A 23,355-nucleotide genomic window follows, 5' to 3' on the forward strand; every position below is an offset into this window, starting at 1 on the left:
AGTTACATGGAAGATTTATGTCCAGCATTGTTTTGGACCTCACTGACGTTCACTGTCAAAACAGTTCTTAAAATATCTGATTTGGCATTTCACAGAAGAATTCAGGTTCTTTAAGAACCATAAAATGACCTTTGGACCGATAGTCCAGTTTGACTGACCCACCTGTCTGACGTGTCAGTATTTTATTTTCATTTTCATTTTTACTGTGGGTGTGATGCACTGTAAATTCAGTATGACATAGGATTTCAACCAATTTTGATTTCTTTTCAACATCATCACAAATACCTTTTTTTGTTTTCCAGACATGTCTAACTCAAGGCAAGGTGTGGTTTCTTTGTTCTCATCTTCATTTTCTTCAGGTAGAAGCAATGAGGATGCTGAAAATATTCTTAATTCACCAAATGAAAGGTATGTATAAAGTTGAACTAATTTTGTATAAAACATGTATACACAAGGCAAGACGAAAGTTTATTTTATTCACAATGGTTAATTTAGCATAATAAAGAGAGAGACAGACATGAACATGTAAACATCCATTATAAAAGCATTTAAGAACATCAAAATTAATAAGAAAGACAAAAATAAGAAAAAGAAAAGTTAACTAATTTCAAAACAGATTGAAGGGAAAGAATTGCAACCTGAGAGGTTTTACAAATAAAATGTAAATTTTCATGTTTAACAGTTTTACAGGTTTACAGGTTTACAGTCTTTTAGAAGAGAGCATTCGTCCATACATTGATTTGATTGACACTCTGCGGTCAGTTGGCATTCACAAGGACTTGGCATTACCGACTATTGCAGTCATCGGAGACCAGAGTTCTGGGAAAAGCTCTGTGTTGGAAGCTCTTTCTGGAGTTGCATTACCAAGAGGAACCGGTGAGGACTGGTTTTACTCTCCTTTTCTTATTTAAATTGAATGCTAATAATAATAATAATAATACAAATATTTCTTTAGTCAGCACCTGCAGTACTTTGGGAGTTCAAGCACTTATTGTGTTCGTACTGATTCTCTTCTTTTTCTTATTTAAAAAAATGGGTCAGGTGCACACACACACCTGTCCGACACTAGATGGTGCTATAATAAGGCCTTTTGCACTTTGGATCATATCTTTGGAACCCTAAGGGCTAGAAACAAAATTCTCAGCTCAAGCCCTTGAATCATGCTAAGAAATCTTTCATGATTTTTTTTTAAATTAAATGTAAGATAAACATTTACTGACCTTGGATAACTTGGGTTTACTTGATTATTCATACATTATTTTTTGATGTAAAAAATTGAATTCCATTTCATTTCATTTTAATGTAAATGTCAAATTTGGCACAACAGGCTTTTGGGGAACATTTTCCATCTCTCTATTATCATTGATTTGCAGTGAAATGCATATGCCATAAAAGCATATGCAATTTGTGTGTGTGTGTGTGTGTGTGTGTGTGTGTGTGTGTGTGTGTGTGTGTGTGTGTGTGTGTGTGTGTGTGTGTGTGTGTGTGTGTGTGTGTGTGTGTGTGTGTGTGTGTGTGTGTGTGTGTGTGTGTGTGTGTGTGTGTGTGTGTGTGTGTGTGTGTGTGTGTGTGTGTGTGTGTGTGTGTGTGTAAAATGATACTCAACAAAATGCATGCATATGTGTTCCCTTTCGAGGGAACTCTCACTGTGTCGTAAGAACAACACTTTGGGGACGCTCCCTTAGCGTTGCGTGTCTGAAGCACGAATGAAACTAAGACCGACCCTGCTTGGTGCTACGTCATGACGTAGTATGTGACGGCATACCCGGAAGTATAAAGGGACGCCGGAACACAACAGCGCTAGCTTTTTCGCTCTTCAGCAATTGCGCTGTGTAGTGTGAGACTGTGTTTCTAGTTCAGTAAAGTAAACTGTTTGAAAGAGAAACTGTGAAAACCTCCTCCTTCGCCAGCGGACAGCAGTGGATGGTTCGAGGATGCAACCAAGGCTTCTTATGTACCCTCTGCCCACCCGTGGAACCAGGTAAGCATTACACAACACACTCAGACCCACCACAGGCCGCCTCCAAGAGAGAGCTGCCCCAGCATGGTCACTGCGTTCCACCTTGCTGACCCACTGTGTGTACACCTGTGGTCCCTTTGGTCCCGCTTGTACGGCCTCTGCGAGCCTGCCTAGTGCTCCCTAGTCCGTCTCGCTGGCTCTTTCGAACCATTATGTGATTCAGTCTGCCCAGCGTCCCCCCAAGCTTGTGGGCATCCAGTTCACTTCAGTGAAAGGCTGTTGATGCCCAAGTCTTGAGAGTGAAGATTGCAGTCCTACTGGCGAATACGCAATATGACGCGATAGAGCCGGCCCCTCCAGCCGATATGAAGACAGGGTTTTACAGCATTTAAGCACCCAAGAAAATCGGTGGGTTACGGCCAATATTGGACCTGTGAGTTTTAAATTGGAGCCTTCACAAGCTACCGTTCAAAATTCTCCTGCAGTAACGCATTTTCGAATGCATCCTTTGCCGAGATTGGTTTGCAGCGATCTAGCTGAAGGACGCATATTTTCATGTCTCGATTCTCCCTCGACACAGGCCGTTTTTGCGCTTTGCATTCGGGGGACAAGCATATGAGTACAAAGTCCTACCCGTCGGACTGTCCCTGTCTCCCCATGCCTTAGGAAGGTTGCAGAGGAAGCCCTTGTTCCCATAAGAGAACAGGGCGTTTCCATCCTCAACTATCTCTACTATGGCTCATTTTAGCACAGTCCAGGGATCAGTTGTGCGAACACAGGGACCTGGTGCTCAGACACCTCAGCCAGTTCGGTCTTCGGGTCAACTGGGAAAAGAGCATATTTTCCCCCGTGCAGAGGATCTCTTTTCTCGGTATGGAGTTGGATTCGGTTGAACGGACGGCACGCCTCACAGAGGAACGTGTCCAGTCGATGCTGAACTGCTTGAATACGTTTCAAGGCAGGACGGCAGTCTCTCTGAAACTTTTTTTCAGAGGCTCCTCTGGCATATGGCAGCCACAGCGGCAGTAACACCGCTCTGGTTCGCTTCATATGAGACCGCATCAGCATTGGCTTCACGGTTGAGTCCCGAGATGGGTGTGTTAGCGTGGCTGTCACCGGGTGATTATCACACCAGCCAGTCGCCAAACCTTCAGTTGTTTAGGCATGCTGTGGTGTTCACGGATGCCTCCGCCACAGGCTGGGGGGCCATGTACAACAGGCATGCAGTGTCAGGGGTTTGGACAGGCCTGCACCTGCACTGGCACATCAACTGCCTTGAGTTACTAGCAGTACGTCTTGTACTGAGCCGCCTCAAAAAGTTGCTACAGGGCAAAGATGTATTGGTCCACTATTGGTACACTGCTTCAAGGTGGTCTGTGTTCCCGTCCCATGTTGCAACTCGCCCGCCATCTCCTCCTCTGGAGTCAGAAGCGTCTAGTGTCACTTTGGGCCATTCATGTCCCCGGTGTGCTCCATGGGAGAGTGGCAACTATAGGCGGTCTAGCTGATCTGGAGACAGTTCGGTGAGGCTCAGGTCGACCTGTTTTCCTCTCCAGAAACGTCCCACTGCCAGTTGTTTTACTCCCTGACCAAGGGAACACTCGGCACGGATGCACTTGCACACAGCTGGCCTCGGGCCTGCACAAATATGCGTTTCCCCCAGTGAGCCTACTTGAACAAACCCTGTGCAAAGTCAGGGAGGACGAGGAGCAGGTCTTGTTAGTTGCGCCATATTGACCCAACCGGACCTGGTTCCCAGAACTAATGCTCCATGTGACAGCCCCTCCTTGGCAGAGGAAGGATCTTCTTTCTCAGAGACAGGGCACCCTGTGCTGGAGGTTCTAGGTGACTTACCCCAAGAGGTAGTTAACACCATCACTTTGGCACAAGCACCGTCTATGAGACACGCTTATGCCTTGAAGTAGAACCTGTCCATCGAGCTGTGTTCTTCTCACCGAGAAGACCCCCGAAGATGTTCGATGCACTATCTGCATATCATGACCCCATAGGAGGTAAGTTGGTTGGGAAGCACGATCTGGTCCTCATTTCAGAATGCCCCATTTGAGCCTTTGCTGTCAATGGCACAGTCTATTTCAGTTACCTCAAAATAGCAATGAGCCAACAATTCGCCTGAACACACCTCGTTTTCAGACCAGCACGTCCATGTGCGCACAAATGGGCCCAAATGCATTTGCTATTTAAACAACCTGGCGCAGGACCTGAAAATAGATAACTGCGTCAGGCTGAAACTAGCAAAAAACACTTGCGCCGCGTCTGGCGCCGCATTGTGTCGGGTGTATGATAGGGCCCGAAGGCTGATATTATTGTTGCACACCAGAGCCACCAGATAAGGAATATTTTAAGCCTAATGGTTTCCATCCCTTTGAATGGAAATAAATGCATTGATTTAGGTCATTTGTATAAATATAGTGTACTGACAGTATAGTTTTATATAATTAATTTACATAGAAATCTGCAAAATGCATATAGATAATTTCTCCAATAAAACACTTTTTTTAAGTTGCCAGACCCATTTAAAATAAAGATACATCTTGTATATCTTTTTCACAATAATAAATTTTTATAAAGTAATGTATTGTTGTTGTATGAATAATAAAACAAACGCTTTTGTGTTAAACTGCAAGCATAATGTTAGGAGGCAACACACAGAAATAAATTATAATAATGAAAAGGGCCTTAAGACAAATGCTTCAGATAAATAAGGTTCGAGCTGTAATATTAATTGTGATATCTTCACATTCATTTGTAATTTCCTGTGATATCCTATGATATGCAATTCATCTAAATTTAAGTATAAGTCCACACATTTTTATAAAATGCTCCTGTCACATAATTTCCCACTGGTAGTTTTCTTCGTTGCTAACTAATCTGTGTTTGCTATAGGAATTGTCACCAGATGTCCTCTAGAGCTCAGGCTGAAGAAGATATCAGGTGGAGTCAGCTGGAAGGCTGTTCTATCTTACCGCAATAAGAGAATTGAATTTGTGGATTCATCATTATTTGGAAGACATGTTGAAACAGGTTAGTACAACTGCAATTAGCAATTTTTATTTTCAAGTGCAGAAAAAAGTAGTTAAAGCTTATAAAAATGCTGTATGTATTAATGTATGTGTGCTGTCATGCGGTAGCCGTAATAATGATGTGCTCGACAAAGGAGATTATTAGAAATACACAGTCTTTAATACAATGGCAAACTCAGAAGAATAATACAACCATGTTAAACACAAACAATAACCGACAATAGACTAAATTGAACAGGGAGTATATATATATATATATATATATATATATATATATATATATATATATATATATATATATATATATAATATATATATATATATATATATATATATATATACACGCTTATGCCTTGAAGTAGAACCTGTCCATCGAGCTGTGTTCTTCTCGCCGAGAAGACCCCCGAAAATGTTCGATGCACTATCTGCATATCATGACCCCATAGGAGGTAAGTTGGTTGGTAAGCACGATCTGGTCCTCAGCTTCCTTAAGGGGGGCGAGACAGTTAAATCCTCCAATTCAGAATGCCCCCTTTAAGCCTTTGCTGTCAATGGCGCAGTCTATTTCAGTTGCCTCAAAATAGCAATGAGCCAACAATTCGCCTGAACACACCTCGTTTTCAGACCAGCACGCCCATGGGCGCACAAATGGGCGCAAATGCATTTGCTATTTAAACAACCTGGCGCAGGACCTGAAAATAGATAACTGCGTCAGGCTGAAACTAGCAAAAAACACTTGCGCCGCGTCTGGTGCCGCATTGTGTATATATATATATATATATATATATATATATATATATATATATATATATATATATATATATATATATATATATATATATATATATATATATATATATATATATATATATATATGCATATATGCATATGCAGGGGATAATCAGGAACTAAATAAAATAAAATAATTAATTAATTACAGGAACAAACAGGAACATAACTGAAACTAAACAGAGCAGAAAAACATTAACTAAAGGAAACAGAACATACTCTCAAAATAAGAGTCCATAACCATGGCACTTGCATACATTTGATTTAAATCAATCATGTAATTTTTTTGCTGTTTTACTGTGATTATTTGTAATAGCAGACAGCAAGTAACTTGAAAGCAAAAGAGAAAAGCAACTTCGAACACGAAGGCTGACCGAACGGCATGCACTCTGGTGTCAGCATCCACAATGCTGGAGGAGCTCAGGGCTTCAGGGAAGCAACCTGAGGAAAATATCGCACGTATCCAGTCCGTGGAGTGGAATGGCGAGCAAGCAAAGACACCTGAGCCTGTCCAACTACCGGCCACTACTTGAGGCGAGTACATGAGAGGACACTGGCTCCACTCGGAGGTTATAGAACCTGGCGAATGTGTTGGGTGTCTCCCAGCCTGCAGCTCTGCAGATGTCTGTCAGCGAGGCGCCATGCGCTAGAGCCCAAGATGGAGTGTGCCCTCATCCCTAGGCATGGACGCGTCTGGTAAGCCAAGACAAAGCGTCCACTATCCAGTGAGACAACCTTTGCTTGGAGAGAGCCTTTCCCTTCAGCTTTCCACCATGACAGACAAAGAGCAGGTCTGAGGTCCTGAAACACTGCGTTCTGTCTATGTAAGCACGGAGAGCGCGTTCTGGACAGAGCAGTGCCAAGGCTGGGCCAGCAAGGCTCCAAAGGCAGCATCCCTGAGTGGTGGGAAACCTTTGGCACATATCCAGGCCGGGGTCTCAGGATCATATCCAGGAGCCCGTTGCAGCATGTCCATTGCACATGGCATCCCAGCCCGTGGCAGAGGCATCTGTTGACACAACAATATGCCTGGAAAAACGTTCTAAGGGAACTCCGGCCCGTAGAAATCTGTGGTTCGACCACGGGGTGAAGGTATCAGGCCTGAGTCACTGGGACCCGGAGCGTGCCTGTCTGCCATGCCCATCTCGGGACTCGATCGTGAAACCAGTGCTGAAGCGGTCTCATATGAAGCAATCTGAGCGGCGTGACCGTGGCTGCAGATGCCATATGCCCCAGGAGCCTCTGAAATAACTTCAGTGGAATCGCACTCTTGCTCTCGATTTGACGGAGGCAAGTCAGCAGTGACTGTGCGCACTCGCTCGTAAGCTGCGCGCAAATGACAACCGAGTCGATTTCCATACCGAGAAAAGAGATCATTTGCACTGGGGAGAGTTTGCTCTTTTCACAGTTGACCCGAAGGCCCAGACAGGCTAGGTGCTGGAGCACCAGGTCTCTGTGTTCGCACACCTGCTCTTGAGAGTGACTCAGAATCAGCCAGTCATCGAGGTAGTTCAGGATGCGAACCCTGTGTTGCCTGAGTGGCACAAGGGCTGCCTCGACAATCTTTGTGAAGACGCAAGGGGAAGGATGGAGACTTGGAAGTAGGCATCCTTCAGGTCGATCGCTGCAAACAAATCTGCTGGACGAATGCATTCGAAAAGGCGTTTGTCTGTCAACATCTTGAACAGAAGCCTGTGAAGGGATCGGTTCAAGATGCGCAGGTCCAGGATTGGCCGTAACCCACCGGTTTTCTTGGGTACAATGAAGTAGGGGCTGTAGAAGCCGGACTTCATTTCGGCTGGAGGGACAGTCTCGATCGCACCCTTCGCCAGTAAGGTAGTAACCTCTGCACGTATGACAGGGGCATTGGGGCCCACCATGGTACAGCGGACTCCCCAGTAGCGGACTGAATCGCATAGCCGAGCCAGATGGTCCTCGCGACCCAGCGGGACAGTCTGGAAAGCTCTAGCCAGGCTCCCAAGAACTGTACTTGCGGGGTCATGCGAACTACATATGTACCCCGGGCGGGGCAGCGAGGCGGCGTGACCAGCCCAGACGTGGGAGGCATAGTGGCCCGGTGTGGGCCACATCTGCCACATCCTGACAAAGGAGACAAGGGGAGGATGTGCATTCCACTGGGGTCTGCTCTGAGAGGAGGCTGGCGCCAGAGAGGGACGAGAGTGGCGTGGCCGTGGGGCGGCGCCCACTGCCATCCGCAGTCTCTGGGTGCTCAGGGATGGGGGTATGAGTTCTTTCTGTAGCCACATTAGGGTGCTGCTGACCCTTGGCCAGCAGCGGAACAAAAGATTCTCCCCTGGCCCTCCACCGAGGGAAGGAGTGGTCCTGCTACCATCTCCTGGAAAGAACTGCCCATCCCTGAGCTGTCCTCATCAGGTGAAGGCTGCTGCTGGGGCCGGGCGGGAGGGACGGGAGCCACAGGAGGGCGCCCTCAGCGGCAAGCAGGCTGAGGTAACTGTGCCGGTGGCGGGGTGGGGGCAGCAGCTGGCCGCCGGGGTAGTATATGCTTGATAGCCTCACTCTGCTTCTGGGCGGCTGAGAACTGTTGGGCGAAGTTCTCAACCGTGCCGCAGAAGATGCTTTGGTGCTTTGGGTCGCCATGCCATGTTTAAGCCCTCTGCGGACACAGTTGCATCGCAACAGAGCGTTCAACCCGGGGAACCCCAGTGTACCCTTTAGCCACGGCCCCATCGAGGGCAGAGAAGGCGGAGGAGGCCACCGAACGGTCACGAGAAGACAACGGGGATTTCTCGACTGTTTGCACAAATAAAAATTCTGCCCCCCCCCTCCCATAATTGCTATTGAGCCAAAAATATTTCAACTAAAATATTAAACTAAATGAATTAACTTCCTCCTGCCCAGGTGACACCAGAAGGAACCTTCCTTGACGTGCGCACCATCGGCCGGTTTTGTTACGAGGATGACTTGCTGACGCTGTCTGCGGTTTACTCCGAGGCCCAGGCTGAAGGCCAGCCCGGTTTCTCCCGTCTGTATAAGGAGAAAACCATCAACTCCTTGAAGCACCGTCTGCTGGTGTACCTGTGGAGGAGGGCAGAACAGGACGGCAGCGCCACAGCCAAACGGCGGTTCTTTCAATTCTTCGATCAGCTCAGGCAGCTGCGCATGTGGAAGATGCAGCTCCTGGACGAACATCACCTGTTCATTAAGTACAACGCGCCGTAACACCAACACCGACTGGAGAGTTGCTCGTCTCGAAGAAGCTGACAAACTCAGTATCAGGCTTGAGGAGTGAAGAGAAACTCTTTGCTCCGAAGCAGAAACATAATGCGACATTGCCAGCGTACTTCCTTATATACCCACGAGGTGGGGTGGAGTTACGCTATGCAGATTCCGCAGGCCCATGGCATTGCATCGCCATTGGGGGTTTTCTAAGATCTCGAAGATGATAGGCTTCTAAGCAAAACCCCCATTCGTCAGTCACTGACGTAACTCGGAGTGACTGAACGAAAGGGAACTACTTATTTCATTATTGGCTTATTTCATTATCAGCTTCTCAGTCATACTTTTAAAGCAGTGAATCTATGTTAAAAATTTATAATTAATCCTTTGTGGCTTGTGGTAATAAAATAGGTTGTTCTTGGACAGTTATGTTACCCAATTAACTAATTTCACAAAAAAGTATGAATTCTTGTCTATGCCAGGCGTGAAAAGAAATGTTTACCATTTAAGATGCAAGTTATGAGGGATGTTAAATTGTTAAACTTTGCATTTGTAGTGGAAAGCAACCAACCCGGGTGACTGTATTTAACGCATTTGTAATCGCTTTCGAAGGTAAGGGGGGCATAGTAACTTGCATCATGTATAATAGATATTATGGCTGTAGTTAAAAAATAGATTATGACTAGATCTTATCAATATAATAATTCTCATTTTTCTCATCTCAAATCATGCTGTGAAATTGACTGGATTCAGTGTAAACGTGATTAGTGCATTTTCGTTTCAAAATGCATAACTTTTGCTGCGGTTAAGCCTGTTGTCTACACTACTCCGGCGTTATTAATCCTCGAAAACGGAGACGTATGAAAATGCTGCAGACCCTGTTTTAGTTTGAAAACTCTGGGATTGCGTTTCAGTGTAAATGGACCAAAACAGAGACTTTTAAAAATGATGGCGTGGCTGCCCACATTACACTATGAGAACACGACAATAACAGACCAGGGCAGCATTTCCCAAAAGCACCAGTGACTTTCTTGCTGCATGTCGCCAGTGGCTGGCGGTGGCGGTGAGTTCGCTAGTGGGCGATCCCGCTACTGGTTGCCTAGTAACGTTTGTGAGTGGCATTCACGGATGTTACTAGCCTGGCTCCACCCTCCTACCTACTTCCGTTCAATTTTCATTTACCTTCAGTACTCCGTCTGGGATTGCGATATATTCTCTGGTTTTCTCCGGTCAAATTTTAACTGGTCCAATCAGCGAACAGAGGGAGTGGCTGAGAATGATGACGTTGATGTCATGCACTAGTTTGAGATGACATACGTCACGACCAAACGTTAGCGATTGGTTATGGCAGATCCAGAGTGGCTCTGGGGAGATCCAATAGTTTTAATCTTCAACAGAGTACCCGCCTTCAAGGAAGTTAACGCTTGTCAATGGAGAGTGGCCAGACTCTCTGTACAACTGAAATGTACGAGAGTCTGGTAGAACCAGGCTAGGATGTTACTCCATGTTGTAGAAAACAAATCAGTGATTTTTCTTGTCGCTGCAGTCAAACATCTTGAAAAGAAAAGTATAAAAGCTGACTTTGTGGTCCTTTTTAGCAGCCGTCGTGCAGTTAAACTCTGTATTGTATAATACAGCAGCTGTCTACATACGCAAGAGGCAACTGTTTACATTTGTACGTGCATGCCCAGTGTGCATGAACGGTCATGTGACATGCGTTTTTGGTCGTGCAGTGTAGACAGAGATCGTTTCTGAAATGCAATGGAAACGCCAGTGTAGACGAGGATCGTTTTCATTTTAAAACGCCATTTTAAACGGGGCCTCAGGCCCTGTATAGACTAATGAGACAAAACGGAGACTTTTGAAAGCGCCGGCGTAGCTGACCACATTACGCTACCGGAACATAACAATAACAGACCAGGGCTGGGTTTCCCGATAACATGGTATCTTAGTGTGCTACAAAGACTCTAAAGGTATAGGCTATCTTAACTAAAGGTACAAATCATTGTACTATACCGCTTGAAGGTTACTTAAGTGCAATGTTACCAGGTGCTGTCCGTTGCGGTGCTCAATTGGTTGATAACAATGGCTCAAGAATGGATTATTCAGGGGCTGCGTCACTGCACTATGTGAGAAAGCGGCGTTCTTTATAAAAGAAGCACTTCAGAAATAGCTGAAATTGCATTTATCAGGATTAATGGGATCCTATTAAAAGAATCCAAATTGCAAACTAAATCCAACCCTGGATATTTTATATAATTTCAAAAAGAGTGTGCGAACCCGCAGCCTCATGCCCAAACGTATCATGCCTCAACCCACTACACTAACTGACAGTATTCCTTCACTGATACTGATACTTCTTGTATGGCAGTTGAATGAGTACACCAAAAGATGCAAAATCGCATATTGAAAATGCATATTGAGAAATGTCCCAAGTATCTCTGTAGATTGAATGATATTCCCCTTTCAGTAGATGTTTTCAGACCAGTTCCTTTATAATAAATGAATCTGTTAACACTACAAGTCATGTTTAGCTAAATTCATTAATGCTAGCAATCGAAAGGTTACTTTTCGCACCTGAAATATTATTCTGGCTATGAATATGGCCAGACTCTATATCAATGACTAATTTGTTTTTTGTTTTGTTTTACAGCCCAGAATGAGCTGGCAGGCAATGGGGTAGGAATATGTGATGAGCTCATCACTTTAGAAGTCATGTCACCAGATGTGTGTAACCTCACACTGATCGATCTACCTGGAATTGCCCGAGTCCCAGTTAAAGGACAACCAGATGATATTGGAAAACAGGTGAGCAGCATAATCTGATTTTGCACGCCACATTTAGTATCACCAATGTTGGGGGTAACGCATTACAAGTAACTTGAGTTAGGTAATAATATTACTTTTTCAAGTAACTAGTAAAGTAACGCATTACTTTTCAAATTTACAACAAAATATCTGAGTTACTTTTTGAAAAAAGTAACTCAAGTTACATTTTCACATTTATTTGACTGACAGCTCTCCTGCCCCCATGTTGAGAAAAATTGAGAGTAAGTGTAGAAGCGTTGTGTGTAAATGTGTTATTGTAGTTCTAGACTAAATGTGAGCATTTATTCATCTCACTTGCACAATAAAGATTCAGTACTCCTTAAAATGAATAAAATCAGTCAAATGCAAAATCAGAATACTATGCAAACCTCAAATATATAAATGTTAAATATAACAAATATTTTTATACATTTAATCTACCTTTATTGACCAATGTCTTGCTACTTACCTTCGATGATTCAGTTAAACCATGAGCAAATATTACTAGATTTTTTGTTTTTATTGGTAAAACTTTTTCGCTCCTGCGTTCTACTCTTCCATTATCCAGAATGGCAGCACATCTTTACCTCAGCCTGAGGCTTATTATTTCAATTTTGGTATGAAGAGGTCTTTACATTTTCACAAAAATATAACTTTTTTTGCTATTAAAAAACAAAACAAAAAAACAAGCCCTGACCAGGTGAGAAAAAGTAACGCAAAAGTAACGTAACGCATTACTTTTCTTAAAAAGTAACTAAGTAACTCAATTAGTTACTTTTTAAGGGAGTAACGCAATATTGTAATGCATTACTTTTCAAAGTAACTTTCCCCAACACTGAGTATCACACCAGATTAAAAATTATGTCTTGTCTTCATGTCTTGTAGACCAAAAGTCTGATCATGAAATTTATTGAGAAGCAAGAGACTATAAACCTGGTAGTGGTCCCTTGTAACACTGATATTGCAACAACAGAAGCATTAAGAATGGCACAAGACGTAGATCCTGAGGGCAAAAGAACTATTGGTAATGTAGCACATAAACCACACAACACCTAATATCTAATATACCCAATATGAGGACCTGTATCAGCAAATACAGATTTGACAAAATAAAACATTTTCATTCTCACAGCCATTTTGACCAAGCCAGACCTCATAGACAGGGGAACAGAGAAGAACATTCTGGACATTGTCCACAACAATGTGATTCCTCTTCGCAAAGGTTACATCATGGTGAAGTGTAGAGGACAACAGCAGATCGATGATGAAATTCCTCTGGAGGAGGCAGAGCAAATGGAGAGAGAATTCTTCCAAAATCATGTCCATTTCAGGTTACCTAAATATATAATTTAACTCTGTCTGTATAACTAAGAATACAATTTAAAATGTTAATTCTGTTGTGTCTGTGAGACGTGCTTGTATCAGGTTGCTTACAGAAAAACCACTTGAATTTCACATGTGCAAAGACATGTTCCAACCAATTTTCTAGCATGGTTAGGCTATATGAACTAAAGTTTCAGAAATATTCAGCAAAACTCCAACTGGCCACTGCAAAAGTTTGCCTTCACAAATTTCATCCTGAAAGTTACTTTTATTAATGTTATTTAATAATAGCACGGGTGTGACTTTTCAAAAAACCTGATTATCAAGCTATAAAAAGTACCTTTTCTTTACAGAAGCCTCTTGAGTGAGGACAAAGCGACAATTAAAAGTCTTGCAATCAAACTCACTCAGCATCTCGTTGATCATATCAAGGTAGGTTACTGAAAGTCTCAAGCATGAGGCCTATATTCATATTAAGTACCAGTTTTTTAATGAATATGAAGTACCTTTTGTGGCAGCATGAATTGCAATTAGACTGAGATACTATAACCACACAACACTACAACTGAATATTAATATTTTGTCTGTTAGTGTTTAGTGCGTTGTACCCCCTCAGATCTGTTCTCTTCATGACATCCCACATAAAAAAATACTATAGTATATTATAGTAATATTACAGTAAAATTACTCTAGTAAATTCTATAGTGTTTTTGAACCATACTATAGTAAAGATACTTCAGTAAATTGTAGTATATTGTAGTATATTATAGTATTTACTACACTTTGTTAATTTACTGTAGTATATTTACTATAGTACGGTTCAAAAACACTATAGTATTTACTAGAGTAATTTTACTATAATATACTATAGTATTTTTTCATGTGGGATGCGTCACAGCGGAGATTGGAACTAAATATCCTCCACAACTGACTGCAAACTGCCATTCAGATCTGCATCCATATTAGTAATGCCCAACTTCCTACTGTACAATCAATTCCTGAGGACGCAATCAAGTCCCGACCTAAATTATTTTCTAATATTTTGTCTGTAATTGTTTAGTGTGTTGGTCCCCTCCCACCTAATTTTTTTTTATACGTCAGGGAAGAAAACTATCCCAACTTCCGTTTCATGCCGACTTTGAGCATATTGTGTTCTATTTATTATTGTTGTTTTACCCATCTTTGTCAGAAATCACTGCCACAGCTCAATGAGCAGATAAAAAAGCAGTTGTGGGACCTGAGGAATGAGCTCAAAGAATGTGAGGCTGGACCACCACAGGATCCTAAGGGGGCCAAACAATTCCTCATTGGAGTAAGAACTATTTTGACAAAACATCTTCTTGCTTTTTCAGAATAATTATTAGAGATCAAAGCGCCTATGTGTTTAGTTTAGTCAATCATATGATAATGATGTGTTTGCAACATGAAGTCATGGCCTCCATTGAGTGTCAAAATTGTTTATTGCTCACTTCTCCTTGGATTATCCCATTTTAAATCAAGGTTAATACATTTTGAACAGTGTTTGATGTTTGTTACCAATACAGCTGTAACCACTGCATCTGTTCTTTCAAAATTTGTCCGTTTTGGTAATCTTCCCTACTTCCAAACTGCTTGAGCCCTGATGATTGCTGCTGATGTGCAATGATATCATCTCCTACTTTACTGACAGGAAAGTGAATTGTAAGGAATGTACAGATTCTTGTTCTGATTCCACTGAATAGTTCTGGTTCCCTTTAAAAGTGGAACTTCATGGTGTTAACTATGGGCTATGGGGAACGCTCTCAGTGTGACCAGTGTCTCAAGCACCTGTAAACAGACAGCAACAAATCATTGGCAGACAGCAGTCTATGATGTCACACGCAGAAAGTGTGTCAGGGTGCCTGACATCATCAGCCTTTTGTCTTCAGGAGCCGCTTGTTTATATGAACATGTATAAGATAACACTCTATTGGAGCGTATTCGACTCCAGAGGGAGCTGGATGCTTTCATTATGATGCATTTGTGGTAAGAATCGCTGTTCTTGTTTGATTTTCTCCTGAGGTATAGGAATCTAAAGTTTGCACAAGCATGTTCATCTCTTAATGCAGTTGGAGGCGCTTATGGCGATGCATTTGCTGTAGGAGGCTCTGTTCTCGCTTGATTCTTGAGTGATTAGATTAGAATCTCAACCCTTACAGGTCTGAGCCAGTTCAGCTCTGACATTTATGTTTTTTTTTAAATGCTTATAAACATATTAATGGCAAAAGTGTCATTACACTGTATTCAGCACAAACCGGGCTACCATAATATGTGAGCAACATGTATGCACATGTTTGTATTTTTGAGAGAATAGTGTTTATGCATGGTCATAGAAATAAGGTCATAAAACGAATAGTAAATAAGACTTTTGACTAATGGATGTTGTTGCCTCGAGTTTTTGCTTCAAAAATATGTAAAAATCATTGTGCCTACTCAGTCAGATATGTGAGTCTGATATGTGAGAGGGAACTATGTGAATATGAGGACAAAACAGGGCAAAATAAATATATTTTTTGTAGTTTATTTAGAATATAGTTAGCAATATAAAGTGAGCGATATAAAGAGACTGATATTGATTCTTTTAGTTTTTTTGAGGAAGCACATCCTAACAATTGGTCCTAACTATATTTTTAGGTTGTACATATGACATGTAAAGATACATGAAGTAATATTTAGAGTCTGGACTAATTTTCGGCAAAGATAGTTCAAAGTGGGTAACTGCTTGAGAAGGACAATCACGGTGAGATGATGTGACCTCTCTTTAATTCCAGTTGCCTTCATCATGTTACTGGAGGTTGTCAGTAGAAATCAAGCCTGTAGTGATCCTCTCAGAAACTGAAGCCTCCGCGCCTCGATCACCCCCCGGTGGTTGGTCCCAGTATAGCTCATAAACTCCACCTTTCCATGTATTAGAATGGACGCGAGACACACTAAACAATTCAATGACACTTCAAATAATAGTTTCCTATAGATGGTCTCTGTCATTTTAGGCAGTTTTTATCACTATTTCATTTCAAGTGTTCGTTTTTTAAATAAGTTCAATTTTAGTTTGTTATTTGATGCTATAAAAATGGGGGGTGTGACATCATGATTGACAGCTGAGATTGATGGCTTCTCTGAGTGAAGTTGTCACTAAGGCCCCAACAGACTTTTTCCGGGATTTTTGGGAGGAGATTGGAGCTTTAGCATTTCTACATTTCCATAACTGTTTATTTCACACCATCATAATGAATTGTTCTGTTTCTGTGAGAGTGTGAGAGTAGCTAAAAGTAGGTCTCAAGTCTTATATTTCTGCAATTCACACAGATCAAACACAAATATGCTGACTGAATAGATTGCTAGTTTATTTTGAGTAGCCAGCTAGCAGTTCTCTTGGCAGTTTGCTGATAATCCGGTGTCTGAAGTAAACTGCTCAAAACATCTTCTGAGAAAAATCACATGGTCAACCTAGTCTTGTTTATTTAATTTAGTCTTATTTTCCTTACCTTGCCATTCAAGACCAGGGCACTTTTTGTACATTTCTGGAACGTTTGCATGCTTCCACATCCCACGCAACTACGGATCTCCCAGGAACATTCATTATATATTGCTGTGTACATTTATCCGTGTCACCTATGCGCATGTGCGAGTGGTGCGCGATCATGGTCGACTGACAACGAGATTAAGCAGATGAACAAGAATACAGCCGTGTTTCGATTGTTCTCATCTTAGCTCCGCCAAGACAAAATAGACATGCCATTTCAAAAATCTTTCATTTATTGTCAGAAATATGTTTTCAAAAGCATCATGTTTTATCAAATCTTATGTGACATAATTTCCAGTAGGCAACTGACTGCAAACAGGCACATCAGGACACAAACGAGCAGGCTTATGTGCCGGGGCTGAGCCCCAGAGAGCCCCAGCCCAATTTAACCACTGGCTATGCCCATTATGTTGTGCATGTTCACCTCTAAGTGAGACAGGCTGTTACGTTCTCAGAAAGAAAGGACCCAAAAGCATAAGAGTGCTCAACATAATAAATAGCGTGAGCCACTTGGCTCTGAACCAACTATGGGCAATAGGCAGAGAGATAAGTTAAGCAGGCAGGGGTCGAGAACCATGATCAGTTCAGCAGCAAATAATATTTAGACATGAGCAGTGGTGGAAAGAGTACTGAAAAAGCATACTCAAGTAAAAGTACTGTTACTTGTCAAAAATGTAGTGCTATTAGAGTAAAAGTACCTGTCCTAGATACTGCTCAAAGTAGGAGTAAAAAGTAGCCCTTTTAAAAGTACTCAAGAGTAGTGAGTGAGTAGTATGCTATGAATGTTATTCCACCTTATACCCTGCAAATTAAAAATGTAGCTTACTCTTTTATGGATGATTCTCAGTAAGAACAAAAAACAGTATTTCAATATTTCTCCAAGTTTTATTTTTGACTGCTAGCACTAAATATACAGCCATGTAATATTTGAGAAAGCAACCAATAATCTGGTAACATTTATGACAACCATTCTGTTTTCGCAAGACGCATTCATTGTACTGCTTTAATTTCAAAGGATGTTTTCTCTGTAAAAAGAATACACTTCAGAAATCGAGTAAATTTTCACCACATAATTTTACTTGCAATTAAAGAATAAACCTGATTTAAATATAAATCTGAAGTTTTATGAAAGTTATTTGCTATACTGTATACATGGATTACATTTTAAATCGCCATGTGAGAACACATTACATTAAAATATGCACTTCAATAACCTGACAGAAAACAGGTCAATGCGTTTACATGTTGAGCGAAATCGATGTAAGGGACAAAAATCTAACAGTGACGATCGGTTAATGCCTAATGCACTTTGAAGCCTGGCAAACAATCAAGCTAAATTAAGAGTTTCCAGCAGATGGCACCGCAAGCTCGTGCAGCGCTAACAGAATACGTACCATGTGTGTGTATTAGAAAATGTAATATTCTGCAGTCCATTTTTAATAATTGTTTAAGGCAATTTCATGATTTCAGTCATCACACAGTAACCAGCAAAAAAACCCTTTCATAAAGCGCACGTGCTTCTCAGACTCCAAAGCTAGAACTGAGTCAGATAGTCAATACCAGAAGCGATGTTCAAGACTGGTAAGTTCTGGAGGCCAACAGGCAACAGCAACACATTTGGGCAGAAGAGAAAAATGTGAGCAGAAGAAAAACTAAAAATAATCTGGGATCCCAGACTTGACAAAATAATGGCAAGTGAGAGGCTAGAAACACAAAACACACTGGCAGAGAACAGAGGGAAAGGAACGATAAATACAGCATAGAAATCAAGAGACAAGGCGAAACAGCTGAGCGATAAACGCGATCAGCTGAGTGGTCGTATGTGGAAGATACAGAAAGAAAGAAAGCAAAAGGAGAGATCAAACCTGAGTCCTGACACAGATATTCCCTCAGCATGGCGTAGTGTGTACTGGTTCCCCAGAGCGTCAACTCCATGATACAGGGTCGAGGTTCCACTTAGAAAGGGAATGGTTGCATGCATAACCCAGTTCCCTGAGAGGGGGAACGAGGCGCTAGGACTCATCTCCTTCAGACAAAAGAGTTGATAACATGTAACTCCAGTACCTTTTTATATACTCAAACAGAGCGCCTGCATGTGACATCAAGGACTACTGCCTTCCAATGATTTATTCACAACAGTCAAGTTGATGCTGCTTCCCATAGTGTCAACTTCATGATGCAGCGTCTCTTTCCCCTTCTCAGGGAACCGGGTTGCATGCGCAACCTAGACGTTTCTTAGCAATTCTAATATTGATTATTTTAGTATTCTTGAGGAAGCACACCCTAATAATTGGTCATAACTATTTTAGGTTGTACATATGACAACATGAATATGAAGATTCACAACAGAGTTTTTTCTAATACTATTTGTTTTGTATTATTTCTCTATTATTAATTATTTTCTCATCCAAATGGGCTTTCCTCTTCCTCAGGAAAACACTTCTGCTGTATAATAGTAATGTAACTTTAAATATGCTCATGTAACAAATAATTTCTTTCTCACAGATATTAACAAGATTCAATGATCAAATTAAGTCTTTATCATCAGGAGAACTGATCATTGAGGAAAATTTGTTTGTTCAGCTTCGGGCTGAATATAAGGAGTGGAATGATACTCTTGGGAAAACAAAGACTTCCTGTCAGTATATTTTCACATTTTGTTTGGCTTTTCTCAGGGTTACAATTTAGAGTTACATATGAGAAAAAAAATATGCAACAAAAACCCCACACATTTAATAAGGAATGTATATTGTTCCCAAACAAGTTAAAGAATCGACTGGAGAAAAAATAGAGCTTATCCAGGATTACAGAGGGAGGGAACTGCCCGGTTTCAGCAACTACAGAACGTTTGAAGTGATTCTGCAGAAGCACGTGGCCACACTTAAAGAACCAGCCCTCAACTTACTCAATGGCATCAAAGGTACCATCGCGCATCTTCATGCTTAAGTTCTTTCTGGTCACTGGGGAGAGTTTACATTATAAACCCAAAGGATTAGATCACAACTGAATGAAATTTTAGTTTTAGTACATCTGAATTGTGAGACATTTGTGTCTGTTTGTTGTTTGATTTATGTATTTTACCTGAAGGCATCATCATCAAGCAATTCACTGATATAGTTTATCAGTGTTTCAGGAACTACCCGGTTCTTCTAGATATCACTAAGGTAATTATTGCTCCTGATTAGATGTAAAGATACACTATATTGCCAAAAGTTTTGGGACGCCTGCCTTTACATGCACATGAACTTTAATGACATCCCATTCCTAATGCGTAAGGTTTAATATGGAGTTAGCCGACCCTTTGCAGCTATAACAGCTTCAACTCTTCTGAGAAGGCTTTCCACAAAGTTTAGGAGTGTATTTATGGGAATTATAGACTATTCTTCTAGAAGCACAGTTGTGAGGTCAGGCACTGATGTTGGATGAGAAGGCCTGGCTCGCAGTCTCCGCTCAAATTCATCCCAAAGGTGTTCTATCGGGTTGAAGTCAGGACTCTGTGCAGGCCAGTCAAGTTCCTCCACACCAAAGTCACTCATCCATGTCTTTATGGACCTTGCTTTGTGCACGGGTGCACAGTCATGTTGGAAAAGGAAGGGGCCATCCCCAAACTGTTCCCACAAAGTTGGGAGCATGAAGTTGTCCAAAATGTATTGGTATGCTGAAGCATTAAGAATTCCTTTCACTGGAACTAAGGGGTCAAGCCCATCCCCTGAAAAACAACCCCACATCATAATCCTCCCTATACCAAACTTTACTGGCACAATGCAGTCAGGCAAGTACCGTTCCTCTGGCAACCGCCAAACCCAGACTTGTCCATCGGATTGCCAGACAAAGAAGCGTGATTCGTCAATCCAGACAACACGTCTCCCCTGCTCTAGAGTCCAGTGGCGGCGTGCTTTACACCACTGCATCCGATGCTTTGCATTGCAATTGGTGATGTAAGGCTTGGATGCAGCTGCCTGGCCATGAAAACCCATTCCATGAAGCTCTCTACACAGTTCTTGAGCTAATCTGAAGGCCACACGAAGTTTGGAGGTCTGTAGCTATTGACTCTGCAGAAAGTTGGTGACTTGTGCACACTGTGCGCCTCAGCATGCGCTGACCCTGCTCTGTGATTTTACGTCTACCACTTTGTGGCTGATTTGCTGTTGTTCCCAATTGTTTCCACTTTGTTATAATACCACTAACAGTTGACCATACCTATCACGGTACCATAGAAGTGATTGGAACACGTGAATTCATTGATTTGGATGGGTGTATCAATACTTTTGGCAATATAGTGTATGTCCACTTTTAATGAAGTTCTCTTTCCTCTGTACTTCTTCGCTTGATGCTACAGGACAAAATCAACAACATCCAGTCAAGTCAGCAAGAGAAGGCAGAGCAGAGGATCTCGGAGCAGTTTGAAATGGAAAACATGATCTACACTCAAGATCCCATCTTCATAAAGATGTTGAATGAGATTACCAATGAGACATTTTCAGAAAAGGAGTTACCTGTCTTTGACAAGAAATGCAAGTACATTGACATGCTGGAGGTGTATTATATGGTACAGCTTTCTATTTTTTAGTATCAAGTATGATTCAGACTGAATGGGCTGCAGTACTTGTTGAAGTAATTTAGTAGCTCTTTGTTTTATTTCAGATTGTGGCTCAGCGAATGGCTGACCAACTGCCCATGATGATCTCTTTTTTCATGCTGAAGCAGACTGCTCAGATCCTCTCAATTGACCTATTGAGTTTACTGGACGGGGCAAATGTGAGCGAGCTCCTGTTTGAGGACTCTGAGGTCAGCAGAAGGCGCAGAGACCTCGAGGCACGCCTGGACCGTTTGAGTACTGGCCAGAAAACCATGAGCAGTTTCGAAAGATCTTCTTACTAGAGGATATTACCTAAAACTATAACATTTGAGAGCTTAATCCATTAAAATCTCTACAGCGTATGAATAGAATTTTTTTTTTTTACTAGATTGCAGTTATTTTAAAATATTAACTAAACTTCCATGTATTGATTTTTCTATAAGGTTACTATTAGCCTTGCAAAAGAATTTGCCTCCATTGCTTGTCCTATGTAGGGTTAAACATAAGATTTGGTAAATTTACCATTGTATTAGCAGTTTTATTTGTAAGATCTACTGGCTACTAGAGGGTATTATCTTAAAACATGTTTGATATATTGATACATTTCTGTCATTTATTAATGAAATATTGAAACTTAGCTCTGTGTAGATCATGGATTTCTGGTTGCCTGCTTGGCCTTGGAGCCCTAAAGAAATTAAGAATAGTTTGAAAACCTTAAAGTTAGAAAATGAAAATTTCATGAACGTTTTTGGGTGTATGTCTCAAAGTACAAAATACAGCATTTCATCATCAGTTTGATTCATGACATCAGAACAGTAAGTTCATTGTAGCTCGGTAGGTAAGGTATAGACTGTGTACAGTTGGAACACTTTTTGCTTTTTACATTACCACAAAAAAAACTAAAATTGTTTAATTGTTTCATGCAATATTTATTTTATTTGTTTACTAATTTTTTTCTTCTTCCACAATTAGTTCATAAAGACAAGTACTTTTGTTCCAATTGTACCTATGTTAGGTACAGCTGAAACAGTACCCTAGTAAATTTGAACACTATAATGCTCTAAAATGGTCAAACCAACTTGTTTTAAATGTTAAAATGTGTTATATTATATTATATTATATTATATTATATTATATTATATTATATTATATTATATTATATTATATTATATTATATTATATTATTATTCTACAAAATAATTTTATTTCAGCTCTTCACTTTATTCCTGTTCTTTATTGTATTCAACTCCTAAGATTGCTATTCAATAGAACATTTAATATTTAATAAATAGCCCACAGTTCATCAGTAAATCACTGAACACTAAAAGCCATTTGCAAAAAGGGCTTTAGTTTCAATAAAAAAGTGAGTATAAAACTAAGTGAACTTAGTATTAATAAGTATTAAATTACGTGAACTTTTAAAAGGCAAACACGCATTATATAGTTGGCATGCCTGTTCTTCCTATGTGGATTAGCGTATCAAATTAATTAGAGTATAAATCCTTGTGAAAAGCCTTTATAGCGGTTCTATTGTGTTTGTTTTATGTTTGTTATGAGAATAGAAATTACTTTCTTTTCCTCACTGGAATTCATCCACAACTTGTAATATTTTACAACAACATTCGGAGGAAATAAATATTAAATAAAGGCAATTGTAAGATAGCATTTATGTGAGTTGTGTGTACTTAAAGCCTGTCAATCAACATTGGAGCTCAGCCAAAAGTGTCTGTTTAGCGATTAGAATATAAAGCTTAAAAAATGTTTATCATAAACTTGCATTAAGACCAAGATGTAACGTGTATATAATGTTATGTTTTGGTTTCGTTTTCAGTTGCCGGTGTTCATAGTTAGTTTCCTTGGTTGTTAATTTACCCCACACCTGTTCCTAGTTCTGTTAACCCACTGTTCGCATATCTGTCAAAAATGACAGATTTTTTCCCCTTTTTTTTCTGTTTTAAATAATCTTGAATGCTTTGGAGCACAGATTTAAGTTCGGTCTCTTTTTAAAGACAACACATGACAGATTATTTCTCAAGTGAAAAAAGTAAAACAAAAACAAAAAAATTAACAAAGTTATACAATTTTACATTTAATGGTATTTTTATATGAAATATAT

At 40.9% G+C, this 23,355-nt stretch overlaps 1 protein-coding gene across 1 annotated transcript; it reads left to right on the forward strand.

The window, feature by feature from the left end:
* Nucleotides 1-304: 304 nt before the first annotated feature.
* Nucleotides 305-21,541, forward strand: LOC307121243 (interferon-induced GTP-binding protein Mx2-like; the record flags this gene model as incomplete). The annotated part of the gene is made up of 13 exons (XM_079808776.1): nucleotides 305-408; nucleotides 683-876; nucleotides 4,865-5,002; nucleotides 11,642-11,796; nucleotides 12,682-12,820; nucleotides 12,929-13,127; nucleotides 13,473-13,551; nucleotides 14,309-14,431; nucleotides 19,166-19,298; nucleotides 19,425-19,580; nucleotides 19,748-19,824; nucleotides 21,000-21,158; nucleotides 21,305-21,541. 13 exons carry the CDS (start codon nucleotides 305-307, stop codon nucleotides 21,539-21,541), a joined length of 1,893 nt encoding a protein of 630 aa, XP_079664902.1.
* Between the last annotated feature and the right edge of the window lie 1,814 nt (nucleotides 21,542-23,355).

Source organism: Gobio gobio (genome assembly GCF_949357685.1).
Source record: "Gobio gobio genome assembly, chromosome: 25".
Classification (NCBI taxonomy): domain Eukaryota; kingdom Metazoa; phylum Chordata; class Actinopteri; order Cypriniformes; family Gobionidae; genus Gobio; species Gobio gobio.